The 27,394-nt window shown below is 46.2% G+C and overlaps 1 protein-coding gene across 4 annotated transcripts in view; it reads right to left on the minus strand.

Moving 5' to 3' along the window:
• The window catches only part of HOMER2 (homer scaffold protein 2), a 131,928-nt gene that overhangs the window by 17,859 nt on the left and 86,675 nt on the right, over positions 1 to 27,394 (minus strand). For all 4 annotated transcript variants that reach the window (XM_061158822.1, XM_061158820.1, XM_061158818.1 and 1 more), the window contains exons 2-3: positions 18,641 to 18,797; positions 10,952 to 11,083 (exon numbers count right to left, since the gene is read on the minus strand). In XM_061158822.1, coding sequence (XP_061014805.1) covers positions 10,952 to 11,053 — 102 coding nt within the window. In that variant the 5' untranslated portion in view covers positions 11,054 to 11,083; positions 18,641 to 18,797. The remainder of the gene's footprint in view (positions 1 to 10,951; positions 11,084 to 18,640; positions 18,798 to 27,394) is intronic.

The following is a 27,394-nucleotide window of genomic DNA, read 5'->3' on the forward strand; positions in this document are numbered from 1 at the left end:
GAACTTCCAGGGAAGTCCCAGAAATTTAATGACTTTCAATACACATTCTCCTGTTTGTTACCCTCTATTGGACAGGAATTCTTATTCATAGTTTCCTCATAAGAAAATAGAGTCTTAGAGAGGTTAATATTTGCCCATGGTCACATGGCTAGTAAATAATAAACATGAACTTGAGCCTAGATTTGATTTCTACATGATCATCTACACATCCAGTTACTTTCGTGTGCCTACACGAATGCCAGAGACTTGCACAACAGTTGTTAAACATTTATCAATTGGATTTTCCATTTGCAAAGAGAACTGTACTTAAAATAGAAATGTACTCACTTCCTCTTTAAAAGAACATTATAAAAGCTTTAATTCCAAGGCAGGTCATGCGAACCTTTAAGGCAAAGACAAGGCCTGAGGATCAGAAAATCAGATGCTAATGGAGTGAGTGGCCTGGGCAACAGCTCTATCATTGCTAAAAAAATTTGTGACTTGCTTTAACGTAATATCTGCTTCATTGCAGTGGTCTGGAACCAAATCCACAGTATCTCCGAGGAATGTCTATGAACAGTAACAGCCTAGAACATCTCAAACGGATGTCACCTTGAGGTGACAGCGCTACTACACTGGCACACCTCGCTTTATCGTGTTTCACGGACACCGTGTTTCTTACAAATTGAAGCTGGCAGCAACCCTGCACTGAACAAGTCTATCAGCACCATTTTCCCAACAGCATTTACTCACTTTGTGTCTCTGCGTCACATTTTGGTAACTCCCACAGTATGTCAAACTTTCATGGTGATCTGTGATAACTGATCTTTGTTGTTACTACATTCACTGAAAGCTCAGATGACAGTTGGCAGTTTCTAGCCATATAGTACTTTTATTTAAGGTATGGTGGTGGTTTAGTCCCTAAGTCATGTCCGATTCTTGCGACCCCATGAACTGTAGCCTGCCAGGCTTCTCTGTCTATGGGATCTCCCAGGAAGAATACTGGAGTGGTTGCCATTTCCCCCTCCAGGGAATCTTCGTGACTCAGAGATCGAACCCGGGTCTCCTGCATTGCAGGAATACGAATACTCTTTACCAACTGAGCTGTGAGGGAAGCCGCTACGTATTTAAGGTATATAAATTATTATTTTGGACATAATCCTAGTGCACACTTAATGAAGTACAGTACAGTGCAAATAAAACTGTTATGTGCACTGCGAAGCTAAAAAATTTGTGACTTGCTTTAACGCAGTATCTGCTTCATTGCAGTGGTCTGGAACCAAATCCACAGTATCTCCAAGGGATGCCTGTGAACAGTAACAGCCTAGAACATCTCAAAAAGGGCAAAACAGTACATGTATTCTCGCAGTCAGGATGCACAGTCGTATTATGCACTCACAGCCACTCTGAGGTCCTCTTACTACTGTCAATATACAAATGCAGCACAGATAGGTTTCATAACTAGCCAAGGTCACAATGGGACTGAATACAGGCCACTTGACGCCAGTGATGGACATTCCAGTGCTCTGTGATTTACCTACTTAACTGCTACCTTAGCTAAGATGCCCAGCTCTAACCCTTATCCTTCTTTCAAATGCAGGCAAATGAACCACTCTGTACTTTGCTTTCTTCATCTGTGAAAAATGGGTAATAATAATGCAATCTCCATGGATCCCTGGAGGATGAGAGATGGGGCTTTGCAATGGGCATTCAACAAAGGCAAGCACAGCTTCTCATGGCCTTGATTTGACTTAAAACCACGAACTTAGGACTTCCCTGGTGGTCCAGTGGTTAAGACTCTGTGCTTCCAACATAGGGGACATGAATTTGATTCCTGATTGGGGAACTAAGATCCCACATGCCATGAGGGGAAAAAAAGCCACAGATTTTTATTAACAGAGCTCCACAAAAGGGTGAATTCATTCATTCAAAAATATTAACTAGCTATCTCTAGGTACACTGAAATACTTAAGAAGGACTTAGTTCCTGTCTTCAAAGGAATTCTGGGTCTGTAGAGGACTTTATATTCAAATGGGTGATAATCAAAAGAATTTTTATCAGAAAATAAGCTCAAAATGTCATGAAGTAGGATAAGCCCTATCAGATAAATTTTAGGTAAATAAATAATCACTTATTTATTTTTATTATATTTTTTAAGTTGTGCCATGTGGCATGTAGGATCTTAGCTCCCCGGCCAGGGATCGCGCCTGTGCCCCTTACATTGGGAGAGCAGAGTCTTAACCACTGGACCACCAGGGAAGTCCCTGAATAATCATTTAAAAAACAGTGGCAAAAACCACTACAATATTGTAAAGTAATTAGCCTCCAACTAATAAAAATAAATGGAAAAAAAAATAAAAAAATAAAAACAGTGGCAGGATGGGCCCTACAATTTATATAAAGATTAGCTATGACAAAGGAGGAATCATAAATTAATGAGGAAAATTATTCAAAATATAATTGCAATAATTTTGGTAAACTGATGGGAAATGGATTTAAATCCTTACACAAACCAGTAGCATGATAAATTAATGATGAGTTAAAGGGGTAAGTTGTTTTGTATTTTTAAAATCTGGATGCAAACAGAGTTGAACATTCATCAAACTTCTGCTTGAGGGGTGTGAGGGTAATTTTCTAAACCTGGAAGAAATAAAAGAAAAATCACAAAGTGACAGACTTGACTGACTAACAATTTAAAGCTTTTGTATATAAAAAGAAAGAAAGTAATGCAGAAGGGAAACTACAGCCTGGGGAAAGTATCTATCGCTAGACTAGTACAACAGAAAAAGGGTCATTATCTTTAGTATAGAAAGAGTTTGTACAAATTGAAAAGGAAAATATGAAAATCCCAATAGATAAACGGCAAAACTCACAAATAGAAAAACATAATAAGTATGCAACTTAAAGAAAAGATTGTTTAGCCTTGTTGGAAATGCAAAAGCAAAATAATGGGGCACCATTCTTGGCCTGCTAAATTAGCTAACGCTAAATACAATTATAATACCCTGTGCTGGCAAGGTATTCCTGGCAACGTTGTGACTGTACAGCCCCTTGGAGAAGCAGTTTGGAACTACTGATCACAAGTGAGAAAAAACATTTATACCCACCGACTTAGTGGTATCACTTTTGGGAAACGATCTTACAAAAATAATTGAGAGAATGAAAAAAAGAAAGGTCTTCTATACAAAGATGTTAATCCTAGCATTATCTATCGTCATGAAACACTGGAAGCAATTCAGGGAGCCCTGGGAGAAGGATGGAAGAAGGTTTCCACTCAGAGCCTCCAACTGTTGGGACACAGGTAGTCTCACTGTCCTTTGGTGAAAAAGCTCCTCTCTCCAAGTCTTAAGCTTTCTAATATTTCCCCACTTATTATGAAAAAGCACATATGCTTGTACATTTAGTAAGTATAGTTTAGGAAAAATATTTTTTAAAAACATAGAGTGGCATCATCCAGAGATAAGCACTACCCACGTTAATTTTTTTTTTACTTTTTTCTATCTGTACATATGCCTCCACTACACACATATTTAAAAAACAGAATGACATTGTATGCGGCTGGCCAAAAGGTTCGTCTGTGTTTTTCCATAACATCTTACAGAAAATCCAAATGAACTTTTTGGCCAACCCAACACATCTGCTTTTATCGCTACTTTTGATATTAATATGACAATATTTCTATGCAATTATCTTTTATTACATTATCTGAATTGCTGTACAATAATACCCTGAAGGGTATACTGGAGTTTATTTAACTAATTTCTATAGCTGGACATTTAGGCTGGTGTATTATAAATGATGCCATGAAGAAAATTCTTGTAGCTAATTCTCTGTACGCAGTTACAATTATTTCCTTAGAATAGATTCCTATAAATAAAACCCATGGATCAAAGGATATTCAAACTATAAAGATTTCTAAATAGATGTCAAATTCTCATGTCTTGACTCATTAGGATCATTTTCTGTGGTTTTTAAATGTGTGGCAGTAATTTTATAATCAAAATCATCATATTATGATAGAAAGTGAAAGATTATTGTTTTATTTCATTTTTGTTTTTTTTGGGGGGGGGGCTTGGCCATTGAAGACCCTATGGCAGCAGACATCACCTATTTGCTTATTCAAAATCCATTTCTTCTTTTCCTTTAGCTTAAGAGAATCTTGATTTGTCTAGAACAGAAATTTCCTAGATGGTAGAGAATAAGAACAGATCTAAGCTGATCATAACTCATTTCCCTGCCTCTTTTTTCTCCCTGAAAGTGGGTATGGGAGGGTGGTCCAGGGACCCAAGACTGACATTGGAATCCCAAAAGAAATCTGCCACAGGAGTTTACAGGGACGCTGTTGTGGTACCATCCTCCTGCCCCCTCCCTCTTGCCATAAATGCAGATGTGACGGACAGAGTTTGAGAAGCCATTTTGTCATCATAAGGAAAAAGGATAAGCAAAGAAACAAAACACACAGAGTCCTGCACCCAAATCATGGAGCACTGTACTGGCGCTGGCAACCGCTTGCCTCAGGACTTCTTTTCCGTATGAAAAGAATAAGCACCGTGATTAGTTCTTTACTTGTAGCCACCAAACATTCTAACTAAAACCTATCAAAAGAATGGTCAATATCCTCCACTGAAAGAAAAGTGAGCCTTTTAAATCAGAAAGGTAGGAGATCAGGAAACGTTCTTACAAGGACACTGAGTTAATGAAGTAAGCGTCAAGAATGCAAATTTGAATTAGCGAAACTGAAAGGCAAACGCCACTTAGGGGGTCAGGGTTTAGCTGGACCAACTACAGAGTGCTAGCAACTCCATCCTGGATCACTGCCCTTTGTGGCAGAATGTGCTCCAGGCAGTTGACAGTAACCCTCAAACCATCCTGGGCTTCCCGTAAGAACCCTTGCTGGAGGAGACCGGGTGACCCAGGGAGACGGGCACTCCTCTTTAATGACAGGATGCTTTCTCCTGCCTGGGAAAAAATTAGAAGCGACCCTCCCCAGTACGTTGAGGTTTCCAGCCTATCACTCTGGATATGAGACACTTGGCAGGGGAGGTATCGCTCCCAGCGCCCGCCTTCTCCCACCAGGCGCTTCTTCACAGGGAAAAGGCATGCAATCCCCACTAGTCACTTCAGACAGAAGTTCTGGTTAATTATTCTTTCAACAAAGAATAATGGATCAATCACAGCACAAGCAACTCCAACCTGATTACTCCCCTTCGTGGCAGGACGAGACGGAGCCAAAAGTGTCAAGGTCAGATGCCAGGAACCATCTAAACTTGGATGACTGGCTCATTCTTACAGTTGGTTCTCCTTCCTCTGATCTCTTCAGAAGGCTTTCTAGTTGTCAGAACAGGCAAGTCCCTTTTCAACGCTCTCCAGCGGGCTGAGGCATCACACCCTTTCCAGTGGGTGAACAGCGTTCCAGCTCACCCTTGGGAGTACGCAGCTCCTGTTATTTTGGAAAGCCTGTACAGAGAGTGGAAAGTGTCCCTGTAATACTTTCTGGATTTTGGTGTGAAGTGGTCCTTATAACGGGAGCCATGAAGATCAAGGTATCTATTTTCCTTCTGGAGGAGTAAAAAGAGAAGTATGTATGAAGTGTTCTTAAATGCTAACATCCACAGTGTAGTTCCTTTTTCCAGGCTAGTTAGAGTGTTTGATTATCAATTCCCCTTTCAGGCCTGTGGGTGGTTGCTCCGTGAAGTTGGGAATATTCAGCCACAGCTGTCCCCTCAGCAACATGCCTCGGGAACCCGTTGGGCCCAAGTTCCTCTGTGCGCGCTAATTGCCACTTGTCCAGACTGCCAGCCTCACTTCATGGTAATTTATCAGTGTGTGGTTAATTGTTCCCTTCAATGAGAAAGGGGAGAAGTTGATTTGCAACATTCTGAACAAAGGAGGCATCTCAGGGCTTGTTTGACAAGTCTTTGTGACAATGGCAGGTCACAGTCACAGAGCGGGACTCCAACACCGCTGGAGGAGACCGGGTGACTCAGGGTGACAGGGCACTCCTCTTCAATGACAGGACGTTTTCTTCCATCTGGGGAAAATTAGAAGTGGCCACGCCTGGATGCAGGCACAGACCAAGGTCTCTTTAGTTCTCAGAGGCACAAAGAATGGAACTTGAACCACTTCTTCTCATTTTTCTTCTGAATTCTCCCTTCGTTCAATTCTTTTCTTTGAAACGTTCCCCCTTTGTCCTTCCTGGCTACTCTGAGTCCTCCGAAGATTGAAGAAGTTATTCTAGGCAGCTGAGGGTAACCCTCAAAGCTTCTGTGGAAAACTCCAGCTCTGGGTGGGATCAGGGGCTGGTGAGCCAAAGAGGAGGGCCCAGACAGGACTCTGTCTCTGACAGAAGCCACCCCATCTGACCCTCCCCAGCAGTGTGAGGTTTCCAGCCCTCTCAGCCCGGACAGGAGACACTCGGCAGGGCAGGTGTTGTTCCGCCACCCCACTTTTCTCCACCAGGCACTTTTTCAGAGGGAAAAGGCATGCAATCCCTACCAGCCACTTCCGACAGACGTTCTGGTTAATGATTCTTTCAACAAATCACCATCAGACTTGCTTCCACTTTATAGAAATTTTCTCAGATCCTCACAGCACCTGTTCCTCTGCCTCATTTCAGAAAATGGCATCACGTCGTCCATCCATCACCACCCCACAGACTCTGCCTCCCACATCCTCTCACCAAGTTCTGCCACTTTAGCTCTTCAATATTTCTTAAATCTCTCCAGCTCTTATGCAAGCCCTCCTCATCTCTGATCTGGATGAAAACAAGCTAATCTGTCTTGAAGTCAGAAAAAAAAAATCTACCTAAAGTGCAAATCTGATCATTTTCTTTCTTGGCTTAAAGTCTTTCACAGACCATGAGATAAAGTCCAGAGACTCTGGCATGGCACAGAAGGCCCTTTCAAAAGCTGGCCTCTAGTCAGCCTTGCCCACCCCCCAAACCTGGGTGCCCTGTCAACAGTGGACCGTTTGCAGCTTCCCTCACACAGTGTCAGGATTTTGCTTGTGTTCCTTCTGCTGTGTGGAGGATGGAGGGAAAGGGAAATGCTCCCTGTGGCACGATCTGAACATCTCTTTGCCTGGTGTGCACAGCAGAGGTGGCCTGGAGTTGGGATCTACACTGAGCCCTGGGGACACAGGTGAGGGCCAAGTTGCATGGGAGGGATTGGGAAGAAACCAAGCTGAAGGGTTAGTGACAAAGAGATTTGGGAAATGGCTACAACAGTGGGTCCGAGTGGAGCCAGAAGCTCATGAATGCCTACAATGAATGGACTGAAAGTCGGTGTTCTCCCTCAAAATCATAGGTGGAAATCCTAATTGCCAGTGTGATGATTAGGAGGCGGGGCCTTTGAGAGGTGACTGGGGCACAGGATGGAGTCTCCATGAATGGGAAGAGTGCCCTTATAAAAGAGACCTCAGAGAGCGGTCTTGACCTCCTTCCAGTGAGAAGCTGAAAGTCTGCAACCCAGAAGAGGGCCTTCACCTCACCCTGACCATGCTGCCAGCCTGATCTCAGACTCCAGCCTCTAAGACTGTGAGAGGCTGCTGTTTAAATACCCATCTATAGTGTTTTGTGACAACAGATGGAACAGACTGAGACCATGCTTTTCTGAAGCCCCCGCCCTTCAGCAAAGAGAATCCTGAGAACTAGGGACAGGAAAGCTGCTCTATGGATACCCAGTCATTCTCTTCCCCAGGCACTTACTCAGAAGGTTATGGACACACTGGCCTTGGTGCCAGGGAGAGAACTGTGGCCTTGACAACATCTCCTCCTCCCCTTGGCCACTCTGACTTCTGGCCTTGCCGAGTGTCAACTGCCAACAACAGTGACCCACCCTGAGGCCCGGATTCTGCATCACACTTCGAAGTGACCAGGAAGCTCCCTGGGAAAAGCTGACTGCACCAGGCCCTTCCTCCAGAGCACATAGTGATTTACCCTCAGAAAACAGACATGGACTGTGAACCATCAGGCCTCCTGGCCCCGCCACCCTTATACTGACTTAATGCCTTCTGTGCCACACAGCACCACCTCCAAACAACCAAACAGCTTCTCTGCAAATGAAATGAAGCAAGGTCTACACACCACAGAATTCTTGATCCTCCCACGAGCCCTATCAGTAGAAGCAGCAGGCCTTCCAGAACTCTGCCGTGCTGTCTGCTAGAACATGGCATCATGCAGGCCCATGGGATGGGATGCATCTCCCCAGGGCCATGGTCCAGAGACTGAAGAACCAGAGATGGAGACAACACCTCCCATGTTTACGCCCCACGAGCTACCCTTTGGGTTTCTGCTTCCTGCCCCATGATGCTGAGCCCTGGAGATCTGGAGACTTTAGTACCCAGGAGAGAATGCTTCTATGAGGGGCTGGAATAAGAGACTGTGCAGAGTGCTACCAGGCCATCTGGGGTTTGGGTTTCTAGGAGCAGCGTCCTCAGTAGCTGGGACGCAGAGGAACACAGTCTGTGGTGTGCCCTTCGTCAGGGGACTCGTTTGTGGCTGGGTGTAGGTGCTGGGTTTGGAGGCCTCCTTAGAATGTACATGTGTGTATGTGTGGTGTTCACACACACACACACACACACACACACGCACGCACGCACGCACGCACACACACTGGACAAATGAATGGCATTTAGCAAGTCCCTTCACGGTGGCGTCCTGACTCATCTCAGTCCCGCTCTATGAAAGTCACGCTCAGTGTGCACGGGGAACCCAAGCAGCCCAGTCTGCACTAAAAGCTTGTCAGTTCCCCAGGCATCTAGGACTCTAAGGCGCTTGGGGACAGGACCCCCGCTCTGCATCCTCGGGGCCCAGCTTGGTGTTGGCACAGCTGGAGCTCCATGAACACCTGCCCAGCAGCCAGTCAGATGGTCAAGGCAATGGGTGAGAAACAAGTTCTGGAGTCGAGCTGCCCAAAGCCAGCCTGGCTCCAGCCCTTCTCAGATTTTCAACTCTCTCTTGGATTCTCTGATATTCTTCCAGTAAATTCTTGTGTCACACAAACTAAGCAGTCTTGCTTTTTGTTTTGTTTTGTTGTTTTTTGGCCATATTGCAGCATGTGGGCTCTTGGTTCCCTGGTCAGGGATAGAACCCGTGTCCCTTGAAGTGGAAGCGGGGAGTCCTAACGATTGGACCACTAGGGAGTCCCTAGGCAGTCTTGCTTTTAACCAGTACATTCTCAACACCTACACAGGGCTCTCCACCATCCTACAGGAAAACCTATTCTAAAACAAGCTGCTGGCCCTTCAATCGGCTAGGGGAGGCCCCTTAGAGGTGGTCAGTTTGTTCCCTCAGTCCTCAGTGTTCTGTCTGTGGTCAGCCTGCTTGGCTCCTCAACACCTTTCTAACCATCCATAGTCAGTGCCCCAGGCCCCTTGGACCATCAAAGCAAAGCTATGAACCCTTTCCCTAGGAAAAACAGCAACACACACACAGAACATTGGGTGACATTTGAAGGGTTGTGGGGACTTTAGGTTAAGAACTTGTGACATTGTGACATATAAGAAATACACATATTGGTCTTCCTCCACGGTTCCTGACTCATAGCTCCTGGGCAGTGAGAGCATCTTTTGTCATAATATTTGGTCTCTTGTCGTCAGTTCTGAGTTCAGAGCCATAGGGGTGAAATGGGTGTCTTGTGATTTAGAACAAGCCCCTTTCCATCAAAACCGGGTTTATGTCAATGAGGTGACTTCTGGAAAGGACCTAAGGATGGGGGCTGTTTGCCAGGGGAACCAATCATGAATGGAGGTGGGGGTGGGGGGGACTTTTAGTCCTTCTGGGGAGGGGAGAGGGTTGGAGGCTGAACCAACCACCAAAGGTGGATGATGTAATCAATCACGACTAGCTAATAAAGCTTCCATAAAACTCCAAAAGGATGGGGTTTGGAGAGCTTCCGCGTGGGTCAACACGGAGAGACATGGGGAGAGTGGTACATTTCAGAGATGGTGTGGAAGCTCTGTCCTTCCCCCGCACCTTGCCCTGAACATCTCTTTCAACCAGCTTTTCCTAACATACACCCTTTTATAAACTGGTAACCTGGTAAGCAAAACGCTTCTCTGAGTTCTGTAAGCAGCTCTGGTGCTGGTGCTGGTTTAGTCGCTAAGCCGCGTCTGACTCTTGTGACCGATGGACTGTAGCCCGCCAGGCTCCTCTGTCCATTGGATTCTCCAGCCAAGAATATGGGAGTGGGTTACCATTTCCTTCTCCAGGGGATTTTACGCACCCAGGAACTGAACCTGAGTCTCCCACACTGCAGGCAGATTCTTTACTGACTGAGCTATGAGGGAATCCCTATAAGCAGCTCTAGCAAATTAATTAAACCTTAGGAGGGGGTCACTGGAAGCCCTGACCTATTGCTGGTCAGTCAGAAACACAGGTGACAGTTGGGAGTCTGAAGTGGGGGGGTTCTTGTAGGACTGAGTCCTAAACCTGTGGGAGCAGGCACTACTTCCAGGTAAAGTGTCGGAATTAAGGTGCACTGCAGGACACCCCATGGGGGTCTGAGAACTGCTTGGTGCTGTAGGAAACACCCCCGCCACCTGCATGCATGTTGGAAATTGGGAGCAGAAACCTTTCAAAACTCTTACTGAGCATCACCTTGCTCCCTTTCTCTGTGGGCTCCAACCATAGAGTCACTGACATTGCTGGCTGTCAGACACACCCTGGATGCAGGGAGCTGGGGTGGTGGGGGGTTGTGGACACCAGGCAAGGCTAGTCCTGAGGCTGGGATGCAGCATTTTTAGAGATGTTTTCCCTCTCCAAATACATCTCCATTTTTAAGGAACCTGGTGATTTCTAACACCTGGTCTGGACCTGGTCTGGCAGCCCTGCAGTGCCACAAGGGGAGAGGCTGAAGGCCCCAGAGGAACCTGCTCATCAGTGGCAGTGCCAGATCCCTTGACAGGCATCAAGTTAAGAAGAGCGCATTGGACAGCGGCACTCATGGTGCTGCAGGGAGGACCACCTGATTACCTTTGTCAGCTGCTGCTCCGAGGAAAACCCCAAACCAAACACCGTGTTGGCTCTGCTGTCCGCCCACTGCCCGAACTTCTGTGACGTTTTGGTGAAAGTCATGTTGGGCGTGATTGTGCTGTTGATGATCACCTGCAGCGAAATAGCCCAAAGAGTCGACGCTGAAACATCAAATTAGACACCCAAGGGAGTCCTTAAAAACACCCTCTGTTGGCAAAGCTCGTATGTAAAGCCTACCTCCCCCATTGTTACATGTGGTTCTGAGTTCTTCCTCTTCTGGCTCATCCCACACTGAGTCATACACACACCACCATGATAAGGGGCAATTTTAGAGACTTAAAAACAGGCAGTTGGCCTAAAATAAGATTTCACAAGTTATCAGTGGGAGAGAGTCTTTCTTAAGGAGAGAATAGTTTCCAGAGCTGCTATTTATTATCCCAAAGTTGTTGTGCATCCGAATGTCCTTAATGGCTAGCCGTGTCACATATCCTCTGAAGAACCCAGCTGCTAACCTTTCTAAGTGCCTGGAGCCCCGGGGCCTACCTCAAACCATTTAAAATCTTCACAAGCAGTCGTGGCTTGCTGCTTTCCCACAGGAAAGTACAGGTACACTCCAATTGGGATAATTGGTGGAGAGTTGATTGACAGATTAATTAGGCAGGTGTGAGCTGGGTGCATGGAGATTGTAAGGACAGTGCAGGGACCTGGGGCTAGCTGTTGCCACTGCCCCTTGGCTTTAAAGGATGAGAAGGTGTGGGAATTTCCTGGTGGTCTGGTGGTGAAGACCATGCTTCCACTGTAGGGGGCATGGGTTCCATCCCTGGTCAGGGAACCAATATCCCACATGCCTCGCAGTGCACTCCCAAAATTAAAAATAAATTAATTAAAAAAATAAAGGATGAGGGAGTGAAGAGGCTGTGGGATGTGGAAGGAGATAGTCACGGAGCACAGGCTGTGTTAACAAGAGAGGTGACCTTCTGCTGAGGGCCCCACCAGCACATGGTGAGCACCCCCAGGAGAGGAAGCCCACAGGACAAATGCCCTCAACTCTGCCATTCTGATTTCCCGCCACCCACCAGAGCCAACCAGAAGCCAGTGGCCCCGCAAGCCCTCCAATGTCATCAACAGGGCAGCCCCCCGGGGACCAGAGCAGAGTGAAGAAGAGCAGAGGATGAATGCGAAGGTGAAAAGATGATCCAGAACACGGTGCTCTCACTCATGCAACAAGCACTCACTGAATATTCACCGTGTACCTGGGATCCTGCTGGCCAAAGGTACAAAAGGGAAGGAGTCAAGAGTCCTGGCCTTGGGACTTCCCTGGTGGTCCAGTGGCTAAGGCTCTGCACTTTCACTGCAGGCAATCAGGGTTCAATCCCTGGTCAGGGGAACAAGATTCCATGTGCCTTGCAGTGTGGCCAAAAAAGAAAAAAAAAAAGATTAAAGCACAACCTTTCATGTGGACTCCGGACCCCTATGCCTACTCCTTTCTTTTTCTGTGAATTCTCTCTGAAACTTTCATGGAGGAAAAAAAGAGACTCCTTGGTAAAGACTCAATTCCTGCAGAGCCCTGAAATCAACTTTTCAGAAAATGCACAGAACACATGCCATTAAGAGGTACTTGGAAGAAGCAAAAAGCTAAGTGCCTCCAGTCTCCTGTCTGGCTCCAGATTTCAGAGGAGGCTGCTTGTCACAAAATGTGAGGCAGGTCCCCTGGATTCCTTTTCAAGGCAAGTTTTCCTCAATCCAAGGAGCGAGAAGCTGGAAGGACTTAGAAATTTTCCACAAGAGGCTGGGAGTGACTTATAACAATTAAAAGACCTGGTGCCTGCTTCCAGAAAAGGTATTAATAGACTATTTTAAAAAACATTAAAAAAAAAAAATTTTGGCCATGGTGCATGGCATGTGGGATCTTAGTTCCCTGACCAGGGATCAAAACCGTGCACCCTACATTAGAAGCATAGAGTCTTAACCACTGGACCACCAGGGAAATCCTGTCAATAGATGCTTTTATTCTTTTTTATTTTAAACCACAGTCAGGGAAAAAAAGAAACCAACATTCACTGAAATCCTACTATGTGTTGAGAACCTTTCCTATGTTTGCTCCCTTAATAGAAAGTGGTCTGCATTGATTCAAAAGAGGAAACTATAATGTGAGAGTTGGACCATAAAGAAGGCTGAGCACCCAAGAATTGATGTTTTTAAACTGTGGTGCTGGAGAGGACTCTTGAGAGTCCCTTGGACTGCAAGGAGATCAAACAAGTCAATCCTATAGGAAATCAACTCTGAATAGTCATTGGAAGGACTGATGCTGAAGCGGAGGCTCCAATACACTTTGGTCACCTGATGTGAAGAGCCAACTCATTGGAAAAGACCCTGATGCTGGGAAAGATTGAGGGCAAGAGGAAAAGGGGGTGACAGAGGATGAGATGGTTGGATGGCACCATTGACTCAATGGACATGAGCTTGAGCAAACTCTGGGAGATAGTGAAAGACAGGGGAGCCTGGCATGCTGTGGTCCATGGGGTTGCAAAGAGTCAGACATGACTTAGTGACTGAACAACAACAACAATCATAATAATGAGTGGTGAAGGGGACCCTGACTGTGTTCTTGAAACCAGTTTCCATTCCTAGAAGAAAACACCAAACAAGTCAGGGTTTCAGGGCTTGTATCTTCTGAACCTTGACGATCAGGCAGAACACAGCAGGTGCTGCTAAATATTTCTAGACTGGATGACCTCTATTGTCTCTTCCGATACAGGCTTCTGTGATCCTATAAATAACTGAGAACCAAGGGCAGGAGAGCCATCCAGAGCCCCTGGGAGAAACACCTGCTCCAGGCAGATCCTGTCTACGGGTGCAGGCAATTTCTCATAAGGATGGCAATGATTAACGCTGTCTGCAAAGAGTGCCAACAGCACAATGAAATCAAGCGCTGCGATGGCTCAATTAACAAATGCTCTGGGAACGGAGTTCCTCTATAATGGAGTTGGCGGTTTTGCGCAGAAACTTGCCATCACTCACACAGCTGTTGGTTGTGGCTGTGGGTGATATGATGGCTCGTATCAGGGCTCTGGGAAGCTGGGAGGTGGGAGGTAGCCTCACATGGCTCCCATCTGTCCACACACAGGGCCGACCTGGGGTGACGTGCTGAGGTTTCCGCCCTGGCTCTGTCTTGGTGGTGACCCTCCTCTTGTCCTCCTGTGGACGTGGCACACCTCCAGCAGGCCTGACCCCATCCCCCACCCACGTCTATGGCATCGCCCACTCTAGCTTGGTGCTGGGACCCCACAGGTAAGCTAGGCCTGCTCCTCCAAGAGCACAGTCTTCTGGCAGCCCTCCCTCCCCAGAAATGGATCCACAGAGCCCCCAGGCAACGCTGGAGCTATGTATTCCCACCCACATATGCCTTGAGGGGCAGCTGTGACTGAGGTGTGAAACACTCTCCCTGGAAGAAGCAAGCACCATAGTGTTTCAGGAAGGAGGAGATACAGGCCTGACCACAGGTTTCTCCTATGATGAGCAGCACCCACGGCTCTCAGGGGAAGGAGAGGGTCTCCTGGCAGCCTTCCCCAAGGATAGCACAGCGAGTGTTGGGACAGGGCAGAGGGGCCACTGTACCCGCTGCGAACAACAGCCGTGACAGCTGCTGCTGCACCTCCTCCCTTCATGGGGAGCCCTGCTCTGCGGGCTGCCCATGGTAGGCTCCGCGGCTGTGGCCTTTGCTCACCACAGCCTCCGAGTCCTGTCCACACCGGCAGCCTGTCCCTGAAGCATATGTACTCCTTCATCTGGGAGGGGCGGAGCAGGCTTCCCCTCCAGCCCGCAGCAGCGGAGGGACAGCTGGCCCAGCAGCATCAAGCACAAGACCTGATATGGCCAGGCCAGGAGAGAGAGGCAGGACAGGAGGCCCAAGGTCAGAGCTGCAGCCCGTGGGCCAAGACACAGCCCCTGAGGCTCCAAGCACCTGACCATCTGTCATCTCAGTTCAGATGACACTTGGAAGCAAAGGCCTAAAACAAAGCAGAGTTGTCCCGACGTGGTGGGACACAGAGATGGGGAGCCGGAAGCAGGAGTGGGCTGCAGAGGGGCAGTGGACGAGAGTGGCACGACCCTGGCTCAGGTCAGCATACTGTGCCTGGCTCCAGTCCCCGGGAAGAAAGGAGATCCATCTGGATCACTGGGGCAGGGTGGAGGCTGGGGCTGTGGAGCTAAGGAATTCAGCCACGGGTGGGGAGGAGGAAGGTGCAGAAGACTGGGTGGTGGCCATCGCCATGCTGGGTCCTTCTCCATGTCTCACCTGATGTGTGGAGCAGCTGGAGGTACAAGAGCTGACCTAGAACTGGCCTAGCAGCTCCAGGAAAAGTCCGGCCAGGCTGAGGAGGCCTGGGGATCCCTGGCTGGTATCCTGTGCTCCAGTTCTCAGGACATTCGTTCCCTACCCTCAGCCCCAAGTGCCATTCACAGTCCCTGAACAACTAAGGCCGGCCCCTCCCACTACCCGGGCCTTCTGCTCCATCACAGGACACTCCCTTTTGCAGAACTAGGCCCAGTCACAGTGCATGTGCCCTGCTGCTTAGGCAGAAGCTCTAGGTGAGCCCCTGGAACTCCAGATGGTCAGGCATCATAGGAGGGGTGGCTGGAGATCCTTGGGCTCCAGTGCTGGATTCCAGGGGCACCCCACAGCCTGAGTTCCCCATTCTCACTTTCTTTTTGGCTGCACTGTGTCTTAGCTGTGGCACTCGGGATCTTCGATCTTCACTGGGGCACGTGAAGAGGGGATCTCCGTTAGTTCCATGACCAGGGATCAAACTCAGGAGTGTTGAGTGCAGCATCCTACCCACTGGACCATGAGGGAAGTGCCCCCTTTCCCACTTTTTAAGTGACTCCTAACTTGATGGAGGCCCCACACTGAGCCTGAACTAGCTCTGTTCTGTAGTGGGGGCCCTCCACCCATCCGATTGCCTGAAGCTGGCTCCTCTGGCTCCGACCCCACCACTGTCACAGCTTCAGGAGCTGCAGAGCTGTGCGCCGCAGTGGCTGACACACTGACACATTACTCAGAGCCCAGCTAATAGGACTAAAACACTTTCTCTAGGAAAGTCATTTGATCTGTATTTAAGCCCACTCTATCCTTGGATAACTCAGCTGACAAAAGTGCAAACCCATCTCAAGGGAGGGAGGATGAACTGACAGGATCTACAGATAAAAGAAAGCAAGACAGCTTGACTCACCACCCTGAGCAGAACATCCTGGCAAGAGTCTATGGGATTCCAGTCCAAAAGCACAGAGAAGGAAAGTGGTAACACAACAGCATTATCACCATGTTTCCCAGAGGGAAAAAAAATAATAAAAGCACCTTCCAGATCCTCAATCATCAGACACAAGGTGCCTACCTACTACGCGCCAGGCACTTGCACACTCCCTGAGTGCTCACCGGATCCCTGCCACACCTGATCACCCAGCTTGCAGGGGGAAGTGTGCCCTAACTCAGAGAGCTGGGAGCTGGTATCTGAGGACCTGGGCACAGGCAGCAGCCTGTCAAACCTCAACAGCAGCGTGAACTCAGCCAGTCACGGCCTGTCTTTGACTTTAGCCGTAAAATAGGAGTAAGGGCTGTGGCAACCTGAAGGAAGAGAGAGGATTGCGAGGCCAAGCTCCTTTATCTGCAACCTCAGCAATGCTGACAGTACAAAGGAGGCCTTTAGAGAACTTAAGCTGAAGGCAGAATTTGCTTGAAGATGGGAGCCTCATCAAAAGATCCGGGGCACCACGAACTCTCACACCATTGCTGGGGGGCCCTCAATGGAGGCTTCTTGTGCCTCCTGCTCCGTGGTCGTGGGGGTCATGGAGGGAGAAGCCCACAGCCAGGCCCCATTCTGCCAACCAGCCCACACCCAAAACTTCCCTGCTTCCAACTGCCTAGGAGCACTGACCAGACACACTGTAGGCAGGAGGAGGCCAGTCAGAAGGCTACTGCAACAGTCTGAGCAAGACTGTACCAGGACAAGAGTTATAGCCTTGAAATCTAGAACAAGGCATAAATGTGAGACCAACTTTCATTCGATCAACTAAAAGGGAACTGACTCTGTGCTTTTCCATTTGCTTCTTTTTAAAAATATTTTCTGGCAACAAATGACTGGGAAATGAAAATGGAGAGGTGGTTTAGAGGACAAATAAGGGTATTCAGCTTCAGATACACTGAATTTCTGGTGACAGCAGATAATCCATGTGAAAATGTCCATCAGGATGAACACAGATTAAAGACACAGAAGAAATTATGAAGCATCAAGTCTAGCTTTTTTCTTTTGTAAACTTGATGATATGTCTATTGATAACCCTTCTTTATTCTGCTCCCATAATAATATGGCAAAATACTGAGGAAGGGATTTCCCTGGGGGCCCATTGGCTAAGACTCTGAGCTCCCAACATAAGAGGCTTGGGCTCAATCACTGGTCAGGGAACTAGAACCTAAATGCCACAACTAAGACCTGGTACAGTGAAATAAATAAATAAATATATATCTTTTAAAATATTGAGGAAGAGAGCAGAATAATGAAAACACCAGGAAAAAAATATTTCAAGAAATACTCCAAAACCACTTAATAAAATTCAACTCCCATGGCTAATAACACCAAAACCAAATAGGATCTAATACCTAAGGCTGGCAAGGATGCAATAAACTGGCATTCTCATACATGCTGGAGGACAGAACTCTTTGGAAAGCCACTTGGCAATAATCATATCAAGAGCCATAAAGTGTTAATATCTTGACCTATAACATTACTTCCAGGAATCTCTTCTAAGGAATTATACTGAGAAAGCAATAGGCATGGGACTTCCGTGGTGGTCCAGTGGCTAAGACTCAATGCTCCCAATACAGGGGGCCCGGGTTTGATCCCTGGTCAGGGAACTAGATCCCATGGCTGCAATGAAGAGTTCACATGCAGAAACTAAGACCCGGAGCAGCCAAGTTATTTATTTATTTAAAAAAGCAATAAGCACGATGAACAAACAGGGTTATCTATTTCATGAAGATGCTCATCATCTATAATAGTGAAAAAACTGAAAGCTACTTCAGTATCTAACCATAATGGGAGAGATTAAGGACATTATAGGTCCTTGGTAGAATTATCAAAATGGCATTAAAATGCTACTTACGAAGACAATGTGCTAACAAGGAAATCTATTCTTTTAAATGTCATACAGAATTAAGTAAGTCAGAAAGAGAAAAACAAATATCATATATTAATGCATATATGTGGAATCTAGAAAAATGGTACAGATGAACTTATCTGCAGGGCACAAATAGAGACACAGGTAGAGAAATGTATGGACACCAAGATGGGAGAGGCGGGGTGGCATGAATTGGGAGACTGAGATTGACACACATATATTACTATGTATAAAATACAGAACCTTCTGTACAGCACAGGGGGAAAAAGAAGGTACAATCTGTCTGTAAGATATATTACTGGAGAAGGGAAAGGCTACCCACTCCAGTATTCTTGCCTGGAGAATTTCACAGGCAGAGGAGCCTGGCGGCTACAGCCCACTGGGGTCACAAAGAGTTGGATATGTTTGCAGCACATACAGTAAGTGAACCTTAAAAATGTATCATATTGCTTTTGATGAAAAATAAGTGACTGGGAAGGTTCAAGGGAAGGTTCAAATGAGCCGGTGAAATGGTACCTTGGCTCCATCCACACTGATGATCCGATAGCTGTTTCTTGTGACATCGTAGAAATAGGAGACGGTGACAGCTTGCTTGCTTGCAGGCACCCAGTTCTTCTTGGTGCTGGGGTCGATCTGGAAGACATGTGCTCGGGTGGTGAAGATGGGCTGTTCTCTGCAAGAGGAGAGACGGGCCCATGAGTGGAAGGAACATGGCTTCATGTATAATTTATGATTTCTAAGCCACCTAAGATTTTAATCATTTATGGGGAAAGATGCATATGCATGAGAACAATGAAAACAAGAAAAGGGAAGAGACGAGGAAAAAAACAGACACCTGAGGAGAGGTTACTGAAACCCAACACCCTGAGGCTGAGGGGCAATTGGCTTAATGGGCAATTTGCTTAAAAGGCAACTCCAGGTGCAGTGTTTTCGGATCCCGGTCAAGGGTCCTGCTCTTTTTCTGATATCCTCTTAGCAGTTTTTAGGGCTTTGCAACAAATGTATTGGCAGGTAGGGATTCTGCAACAGTTTTAAGATTTTACAAACCATTTGTGACTTCATACTATATTTCTATGGGCTTCCCAGGTGGCTCAGTGGTAAAGAATCCATCTGCCAAGCAAGAGATGCGGGTTCAATCCCTGGGTTGGGAAGATCCCCTGGAGCGGCAGATGGCAGCCCACTCCAGTATTCTTGCCTGGAAAATCCCATGGACAGAGGAGCCTGGTGGGCTACAGTCCATGTAATTGTGTCCCCTACAGTTATGGGGACACGACTTAGCAACTAAGCAACAACAACTTATTTCTACTAAATACTTCTCATATTTGCAGCATTTTATGAACAATGCATTCATTCATAATTGACTGAGCCTTAAAGTTTTATGTTTCCAACTTACAAATCTTTGGGTTTTATGCAGTATTCATCAAATCTCTTTTGCTATTCTTGTCTCTGCATTGTTGCTTTTTCACTCACACGCCTGTAAACTCTTAATGTGATTATTAACCAAATTAGCACAGTGTCTATGTTTCTATTAAGTGAGGAATTAATTAGATCTTGACAATAGCATTAATAAGGCAGATGAATAAAAATTATAATGGATTTCACTGCATTTCATATTTTAAGGTGTCTGCTTCACAAAGTAGCACAAAATAAATCACAGACTCATTAAAAAATATAATTTCTTAAAATATAATTATTTTTGAAGAAAGGTAATTCAGGTTAACTGGCTGGAAAATCCTTTCCAAATAAGACAAGATGGGGGTGGGGGGAAGCACCACACCAGGAAGTAAAAATAATCCTCTCATTCATAAAATGCTATCGATTTAGTAAGCACTTATGAGAGACAAAAAATTAAATCAAAATTAGAAAAATTAATTTTTTCAATCCTCACAATTCAAAGAGATGACGTAAAAGAATGGGACACCCAAGTGGAAAGTGAAGATAAAATCAAAAGGAAAAAGTGAATTTTAAGTGCTCTGGTCACTGAAAGGAGTGGTTGTAGGTAAAGTCGTCTCTGAAGCCATCCTGACTAAACAAGGCTCATTATTGGAAAGGAAACCATTTCTTAAGAGAGAAACTGTATCCTAGAAAAGCAATTTACTAGGCATTTGCACCCCACGCAAGAGATACTGAGTAACACCATGAATACCAGCATTAGCCATCAACTGTGACTGTAGATAATGCAGAAACTTCCTCATGACTATTTCTCTGAATGAATAAAAGCCAAGGGCACACTCTTCCTGCGACTTCAATGCAGCTGTTTCTAGAGTTCAGCTTTCCAGAAGGGACAGCGCTCAGCACTCCTAGCCCCCCGAAACCTTCCCCTGTAGGTCCCAGGAGCAGGTTAAGAGCCTCCGGGGTGTGGATCATAAGGACGCCTGTCTTCCTGCCACGGTGACCAGGTTCACCCACCCACTCAGTCCCAAACTGACAGCTTCTGTCCACAGGATGACAGCTGTGGAAGCAAAGGAATATTCTCACTGTAGTGTTCTGCATCTGTCGTTGAGGGGGGACCAGCCGTTGGGGAGCATGTGTGTGCCCGTGAATACCAGCCTGCCTAATCAATCCACATGGGAAAGCCTTGCATCTGTATACTCGGTGCCATGTTTTGCTAACCGTCCAAGTACAACACCAGAAAGGAAAACACTTGCTCACCTGGAGTCCTTCTGTATGTTTAAGAGGAGGGAGCCACTGAAAGGGCAGGAATACAGAAAATCTTTTTAAAAGGATCGAATTACACAAGGTATACAAATACCAAATCATTGTTGTCTACTGAAACTAACAATGTTACATGTCAATTATACCTCAATTTAAAAAAGAGAATTAAGCTAACATCTCTGCTTCCTCTACACAGAGCACTAACAAGCTGGGTAGGGACCCACCGTCAGGCAGGAGCCCTCCCAGGGGAGGGGGTCAGGCTTTCCCTTGTGTCCTCCACACTAGGGAAGATGGATTGGGTCTGGGTTTAGCACCCTCAGACTAGTGTTTCCTAAATCTCTGATAGGAATTAGCTGTGGCACTCAGTAAAAATACAAGTTCCTGGGCCCCAACTTAGCCCCATAGGAACCTGGCTGTGCAGGGAAGGGGCCTTCATAGTTCTATCTTTGAAATTAATTAATTTTTGGTTGTGGGTCTTTGTTGCTGCACATGGGCTTTCTCAAGTTGCAGCGAGCAGGGACTACTCTCCAGTTTCCATGCATGGGCTTCTTGTTGTGGTGGTTTCTCTTGTTGTGGAGCACGGTCTCTAGAGTCAGGGATCAGTGGTTGTGGCGGAGCACGGGCTTAGTTGCCCCATGGCATGTGGCATCTTCCAGGACGAGGGATTGAACCCACGTTCCCTGCATTGGAAGGCAGATTCTTAACCACTGGATAACCAGGGAAGTCCCAGCTCTATTTTTTAACAAGAGCTCCAGGTGATTTTTATCCTTAGGAAGCTCGCAGTAGGCATTATCAGATGATCTAGAAACAATGGTAGAAGTGGCCACTACAGCCAGCACCTCTCCTCCATAATGACAAAAACAACTCTGAAACACCCTCCCACAGCTTGAAGAGGACAACAGAGGGGCCAAGAATAGGATCTTTGGTTGCAAAGGATGGGGGAAGGGCATGGAGAGGCAGAGGTGCTCTGGTCAGGACAGAGGGCAGCCTCTGGTGGTCAAGCTGTGACCTTCTGAGAGTGACTGAACAACAACAACCAACCAGAGATGCAGGGATGTTGGGAGAGCATGGTGGGTGGGCTCAGCTGGCCACACCCTCGGTGGCTGCAGCCCTGGTCTCCACGGTCAGGCCTCTGCCGGGGAAGCTCTGTGCCGGTGCAGAGGGAGCACGGTGACCCAGGAAGGGAGCTGCAGGGAGACCCACTGACCCTATTCTCAGGGTGGGCTCCACAGGAGTTGCCACGGCTCTTCAAAGACCTGTGATCTCGGGCCCGGTGGACCTGGGCTAGACAGGGCCAGTGTGGCACAGCTTTGAGCCCAGGAAACTACCCACAGTACTGAGATTTCTACATGAATAACCAAGTCCTTGGCTGCTGGGGGAGTTCTGTTTTATTTTTCTAAAATTAAAAAAACTAATGGTATTTAGGGACTTCCCTGGTGGTCCAGTGGCTAAGACTCTGCTGCCAATGCAGGGGACACAGGTTCTATCCCTGGTCAGGGAGCTAGATCCCACATGCCTCAACTAAGACCCGGCACAGACAAATAAATAAATAAAAGTTATATTTTTTTTTAAGTATAAGAAAAAATCTAATGGTATTTAAAGAAAAAGAAGAAAAAGACAGGATGGAAAGAAAAGTCAGTTAATATTTAGCTGGTATACATATACAACATATATGTTCTCATTCATCCCTTTGGACAGAGCTGTGAATGGGTAACATTCTCTACATAGAAAAGTGAAGGTAGGGACTTCCCTGGAGGTCCAGTGGCTAAGACTCTGTGTTCCTACTGCAGGCAACCTGGGTTTTATCCCTGGTCACTGAACTAGATCCCACAGGCCACAACTAAGACCCAATAAAGTCAAATAAATACTTAAAAGAAAAAAAAATGAAATTGAGAGTTGCAGGATGATTTCAGGCAACATGGACAGCAAACCTTTACATCTTCATGGGCAAAATCAGAGTACAAACCTCACCACAAAATCCAGAAAAGCAGACCCCAACTCTGAAAGAGCACCGTGCCCTACCGGAGAAAGTAAGAGCTGGAACTAGGACACAGAAGTCAGTTCCTGTAAGTGTGCAAATCAGTATAAATAGAAAAACTCAAAGGAAACACAACTGTCCATGCCAGAAGGCCACCTTTCCTTCCCAGCAGGGAAATGCCGAAGAGTGTCTATCACAGAACAGAAACTACCTTCATACCCAATTTTATTCTCCTTTCTTTGGTGTTTGATGCTTAGGGAGTATATTTGAAATATACTCCCATTCCTTCTTCAGTGCTTTAAATAGAAAGCAGATGTTTCCGGATGGCAAACCGTTCCTTTAGGCAGACAATATAACCTACTGTTCCCTTGCACAGTCTTTTTAGAGCTGAATAAACACCAATTGCTGCTCATTGAACACATTTGGGAACCTGACAGTAATTGTCCCCAAGAATAATTAGACACTGCGAAACATATGTATGTTTGGAATATGAAAACTGCTCGGCAGAAAGGCCACTCCTGCAATGAACGATTTCTGGCTCCATGCGAAATGATTCTGCAAAGAATTGGCATGACTACTTTGTGCAGAAAAAAAAAGTAAAATGATATTTTATTATAATCTTTCACTTGCAGTGCTCACTAGGCTTTTCCTGATATGAACTTGTAAAACCTCATGATTCTTATTATTCTCACTTCTGTCTGATGTGAATGAAAACAAACCATTCAGTCATTATCTTACAGCCCTTTAAATATGTTCCAAAGTCCCCTGGGATGCCCTCATTAGTTTATCTCCCTTGGGTCTTAGATCCTTGTGCACATCATTCACATAGCTCCAAGAGAAGTGTTCAGCCCAAACCTCGATGGGTGTGGCACTGTCCACCCAGCTTCGAGGACCCTCCCTGGCTCTGTGCCCCACAGGACCAGCTCCAGATGCATCAGAGTGATCCACGGGTGCTGAGCACCTGGCCATGCCCCCTCACCAGACAGGCTCTGTGCTTTTCTGCTAGCACCTCCAAACCAAAGCACCTGCATTTTCACAGGACCATGCACGTGCCCTTCACTGGGGCTAAAACATCCTCCCCCTTGACTGGCCTTCCACTAGTACTTTGAGTCCTACGATAGCATATTTAAAAAAAAAAATTTTTTTAACTTAAAAAAATATTTATTTATTTTTGGTTGTGCTGGGTCTTCACTGCTGTGCTGGCTTTCTCGAGCTGGGGCGAGCAGGGGCTACTCTTTGCGACAGTGCGTAGGCTTCTCACTGTGGTGACTTTTCTTGTTGGGGCTCGGTAGTTGTGGTGCACGGGCTTTAGTTGTTCACCAGCATGTGGGATCTTATGGGACCAGTGATCTGAATCTGTTTCCCCTTCCTTGGCAGGCAGATTCTTAACCACTGGATAACCAGGGAAGTCCCCATGACAATGTCATGAGACATCTAACTTGTGCTCTGAGGATACAGGTCCTGGACTGAGCACCTGGCATGTGGGAACAGAAGCATGTCTCACCAAGCTCTCCAGCCTTGATCTACGTCTAGGCCAACAGGCTCTTGCCGGCAGGGTCAAGTCCCCAAGCCGAGGAAAAAGATCTGGTGGAAAAAGGAAATAATGGACCAAAGGTTCTAGTACATTCTTTCATAAAAAGAACCTACCAAACTGACGACTATCTTGTAATTCTACTTTCATACAAAATCCCCATAATAAAGTTATCATTATTTGCAGATAACAGGATCACACATCTGGAATACCCAAAAAATTCAACTGAAAAAGTGACTATGAATAATAAAATCCAGTGAGGTGACTAAGTATAAAATTACCAAAGAAAAATAAAATCAATAGCCTTTCCAGATAGACAATATAATTGATTTTAAAAGATCCCATTTAGGACTTCCCTGGTGGTCCAGTAGTTAAGATTCACCTTCCAATGCAGGGAGTGCAGGTTCCATCCCTGGTCAGGGAACCAGGATCCCACATGCTGAATGGTATGGCCAAAAAATAAAAATAAATAAAAGATTTCATTTACAGTAGCAGTCAAAAAGATCCAATTTCTAGGAATCTATTTTAGAAGTAAGCCAGATCTGTTCTGAAAAAACAAAGATAACTTCTCAGGCAAACAAACAAAAAAAAACCTTAATAAGTAAGACATCCTGTTCTTACAAGGGAAAAGTCAATATGAAGATGTCAATTACCCCTAAATTATATATACATCTTAAAAATGCCAGTATCAACAGAATTATTTTTAGAACTAGACAGAGTTATTCATGTGGAAGACTTAATATGAGAGGATAGCCAAGAAAATTCTGAAGATGAAGAGCAACGAGGAGGTTTAGCCATAATTTAGCCAGATATTGAAATATATTACTATACAGTTCCAGCAAATGAAATAAGAGGTATAAGCAAATAAACAGACAGACTAATGGAACAGAACAGAATCTAGAAACCGAAGTCCAGGGAATTAAGTATACAATGCAGGCAGTACTACCCATCAGTGGGGACATGGAAATCATTCCCTAAACCCTCCGAGAACAACAGAGCAGCCCCTCCCTGGAGAAAACTTGCACCTGGACCGGCCTTAGCCAGAATCTGTCTCCTTGCCTGGTCTGAGCCCCTTCAAATGGGTCACAGCAGACCCATTCTGTTAAAGGGATTTCCACCTGCCCCCCAACTGCCCAGATTAACAAACCTGATAAATGAGAGCTATCACATAAGTCACATTTGTCACAAAACTTCCTACTCCACTGACTGGGGATCCCCTTTTCGGGTCACATTTACATCAGGGAACAGAATGAGGCAAGCATCCTGATGAACGCTGACAGGCTTCCATGATGACACTGGCTTTACGGTAGAGGGTTTGACAGTTTCTCAGGAGCTCTCAGCCCACGTCCTCCTGTGGGTCTCCTGTGATGTGGGTCTGACAGAGTTCTGGGGCTGGTTCGCAGGCTGAGGGCTGCCAGGGAGGGCCCACAGGTCCACTACCCTGGGCTCTGGGAAAGGCTCTGCACCATCCGAAAGGGGTGGTGGATCCAGAGCAGTGGGAGAGGATCCCAATCATTGGGAGGGGGAGAGGCAGAATCTCAGAAAAGCAAATCTATGATGGAAGGCGAATATCTGCATGGGGCAGTGGGGAGCTTCTCTGAAGGATGCTGGATAAGTAAACATGTGATGGGAGGATGAGACCAAGGACAGGATCAGGGGAGAAAATAAAACAAAACTCACCAACAATACTGCAATACCAGGACTTCCCCAGTATTCCAGGAGTTAAGACTCTACCCTCCCTAGGAATAGAGACGCAGACTCAGAGGACGGTCTTGTGGACACAGTGGGGAAAGGATAGGGTGAGATGAGCTGAGAGAGCAGCACTGACATATATACGCTACCGTGTGTAAGACAGGTAGCTGGTGGGAAGCTGCTGTAAAGCTCAGCGCTCTCTGACGATCTAAAGGGGCAGGAAGGGGTAGGGGTGGGAGGGAGGTCTAAGAAGAAGGGGACATATGTGTATATATGGCTGATCCACGGTGCTATACAGCAGAAACTAACACAACATTGTAATTATCCTCCAGTTTTTTTAAAGAAAGACCCAATTCTCAAGATATTTTTTATTTAAAATGTCAACTATCACAACACATTGCACAATAAATAAAGACCTTAGAGTCACACACTCATACACGCACACACACAAAAGACTCTGCCCTCCCAATGCAGGGGGCCCAGTCCGATCCCTGGTTGGGGAACTAGACCCCATATGCCACAACTAAGACCCGGCAAAGTCAAACAAATAAATACTTAAAACAAAAAAACCATAAACACTATGATCCCATCTTGTGTTCAAATGGCATCCTTCTACTCCTGCATAGAAACCCCTCTCCCTCCTCCAAACCCTGCCTCTAACCCAGCCCAGAACCCAGGAAATCATCGGGGTTTAGCATGTGAGGGGGACATGACTCTGCAGATGTGACAGGTGTGCTCAGAGACTGGCAAGTGCCACTCAGGGGTACAGGAAGGGGAGGCAAGAGACGAGGCCCTGAGGGTGGGCTGAAGCCAGGGGAACACTGAATGACCCACTAAGGAAATCGGTTTTTCTCTTAGGGGCCACCATCTCCAACTGTGCTCCATGGCCAATTTATGTCAAAGCTATTTTCTCTTCCAAATACATTCCAAGAAATATATATGTAGGAAAAATGTTAAATGCACTTGGATAGTTGTTCTCACAATTATGGGATATCATCGTTTAGAGATTGTGTTCTCCACCCAAGGCTTCAGAGAAATCACCAACGCCTGTCTTTTGAGCCTCACACACGTGTGTGAGCTGCACTTATAAAGCAGCCGCTGCACCAACAGGCACCTTCTATGCATGATATTTCATCTGTGAAAGGCATCTTATTTTCAGGATTTCAACATATATTTGTGATGTATTATATATGCGGCATATTGAACAGTTACACTAAAGAACTCACTCCCCTGGAATCTATGGTGAAAGATGGGAGTTTTAAACCTCAAAGCAGAGTTTTATGATTCACATGCTGTGAACCCCAAAGGCCAGGAATCAGAAAACATCCAAGGGATGATTTCTAAAAAGCCAGGTGGCGAGCTGCCAAGCCATAATGATTAATGATTCCTGGGACGGCTAATTCAAGAGAGTGCA

The sequence above is a fragment of the Dama dama genome, chromosome 13 (genome assembly GCF_033118175.1).
Source record: "Dama dama isolate Ldn47 chromosome 13, ASM3311817v1, whole genome shotgun sequence".
NCBI classification, from domain to species: Eukaryota; Metazoa; Chordata; class Mammalia; order Artiodactyla; family Cervidae; genus Dama; species Dama dama.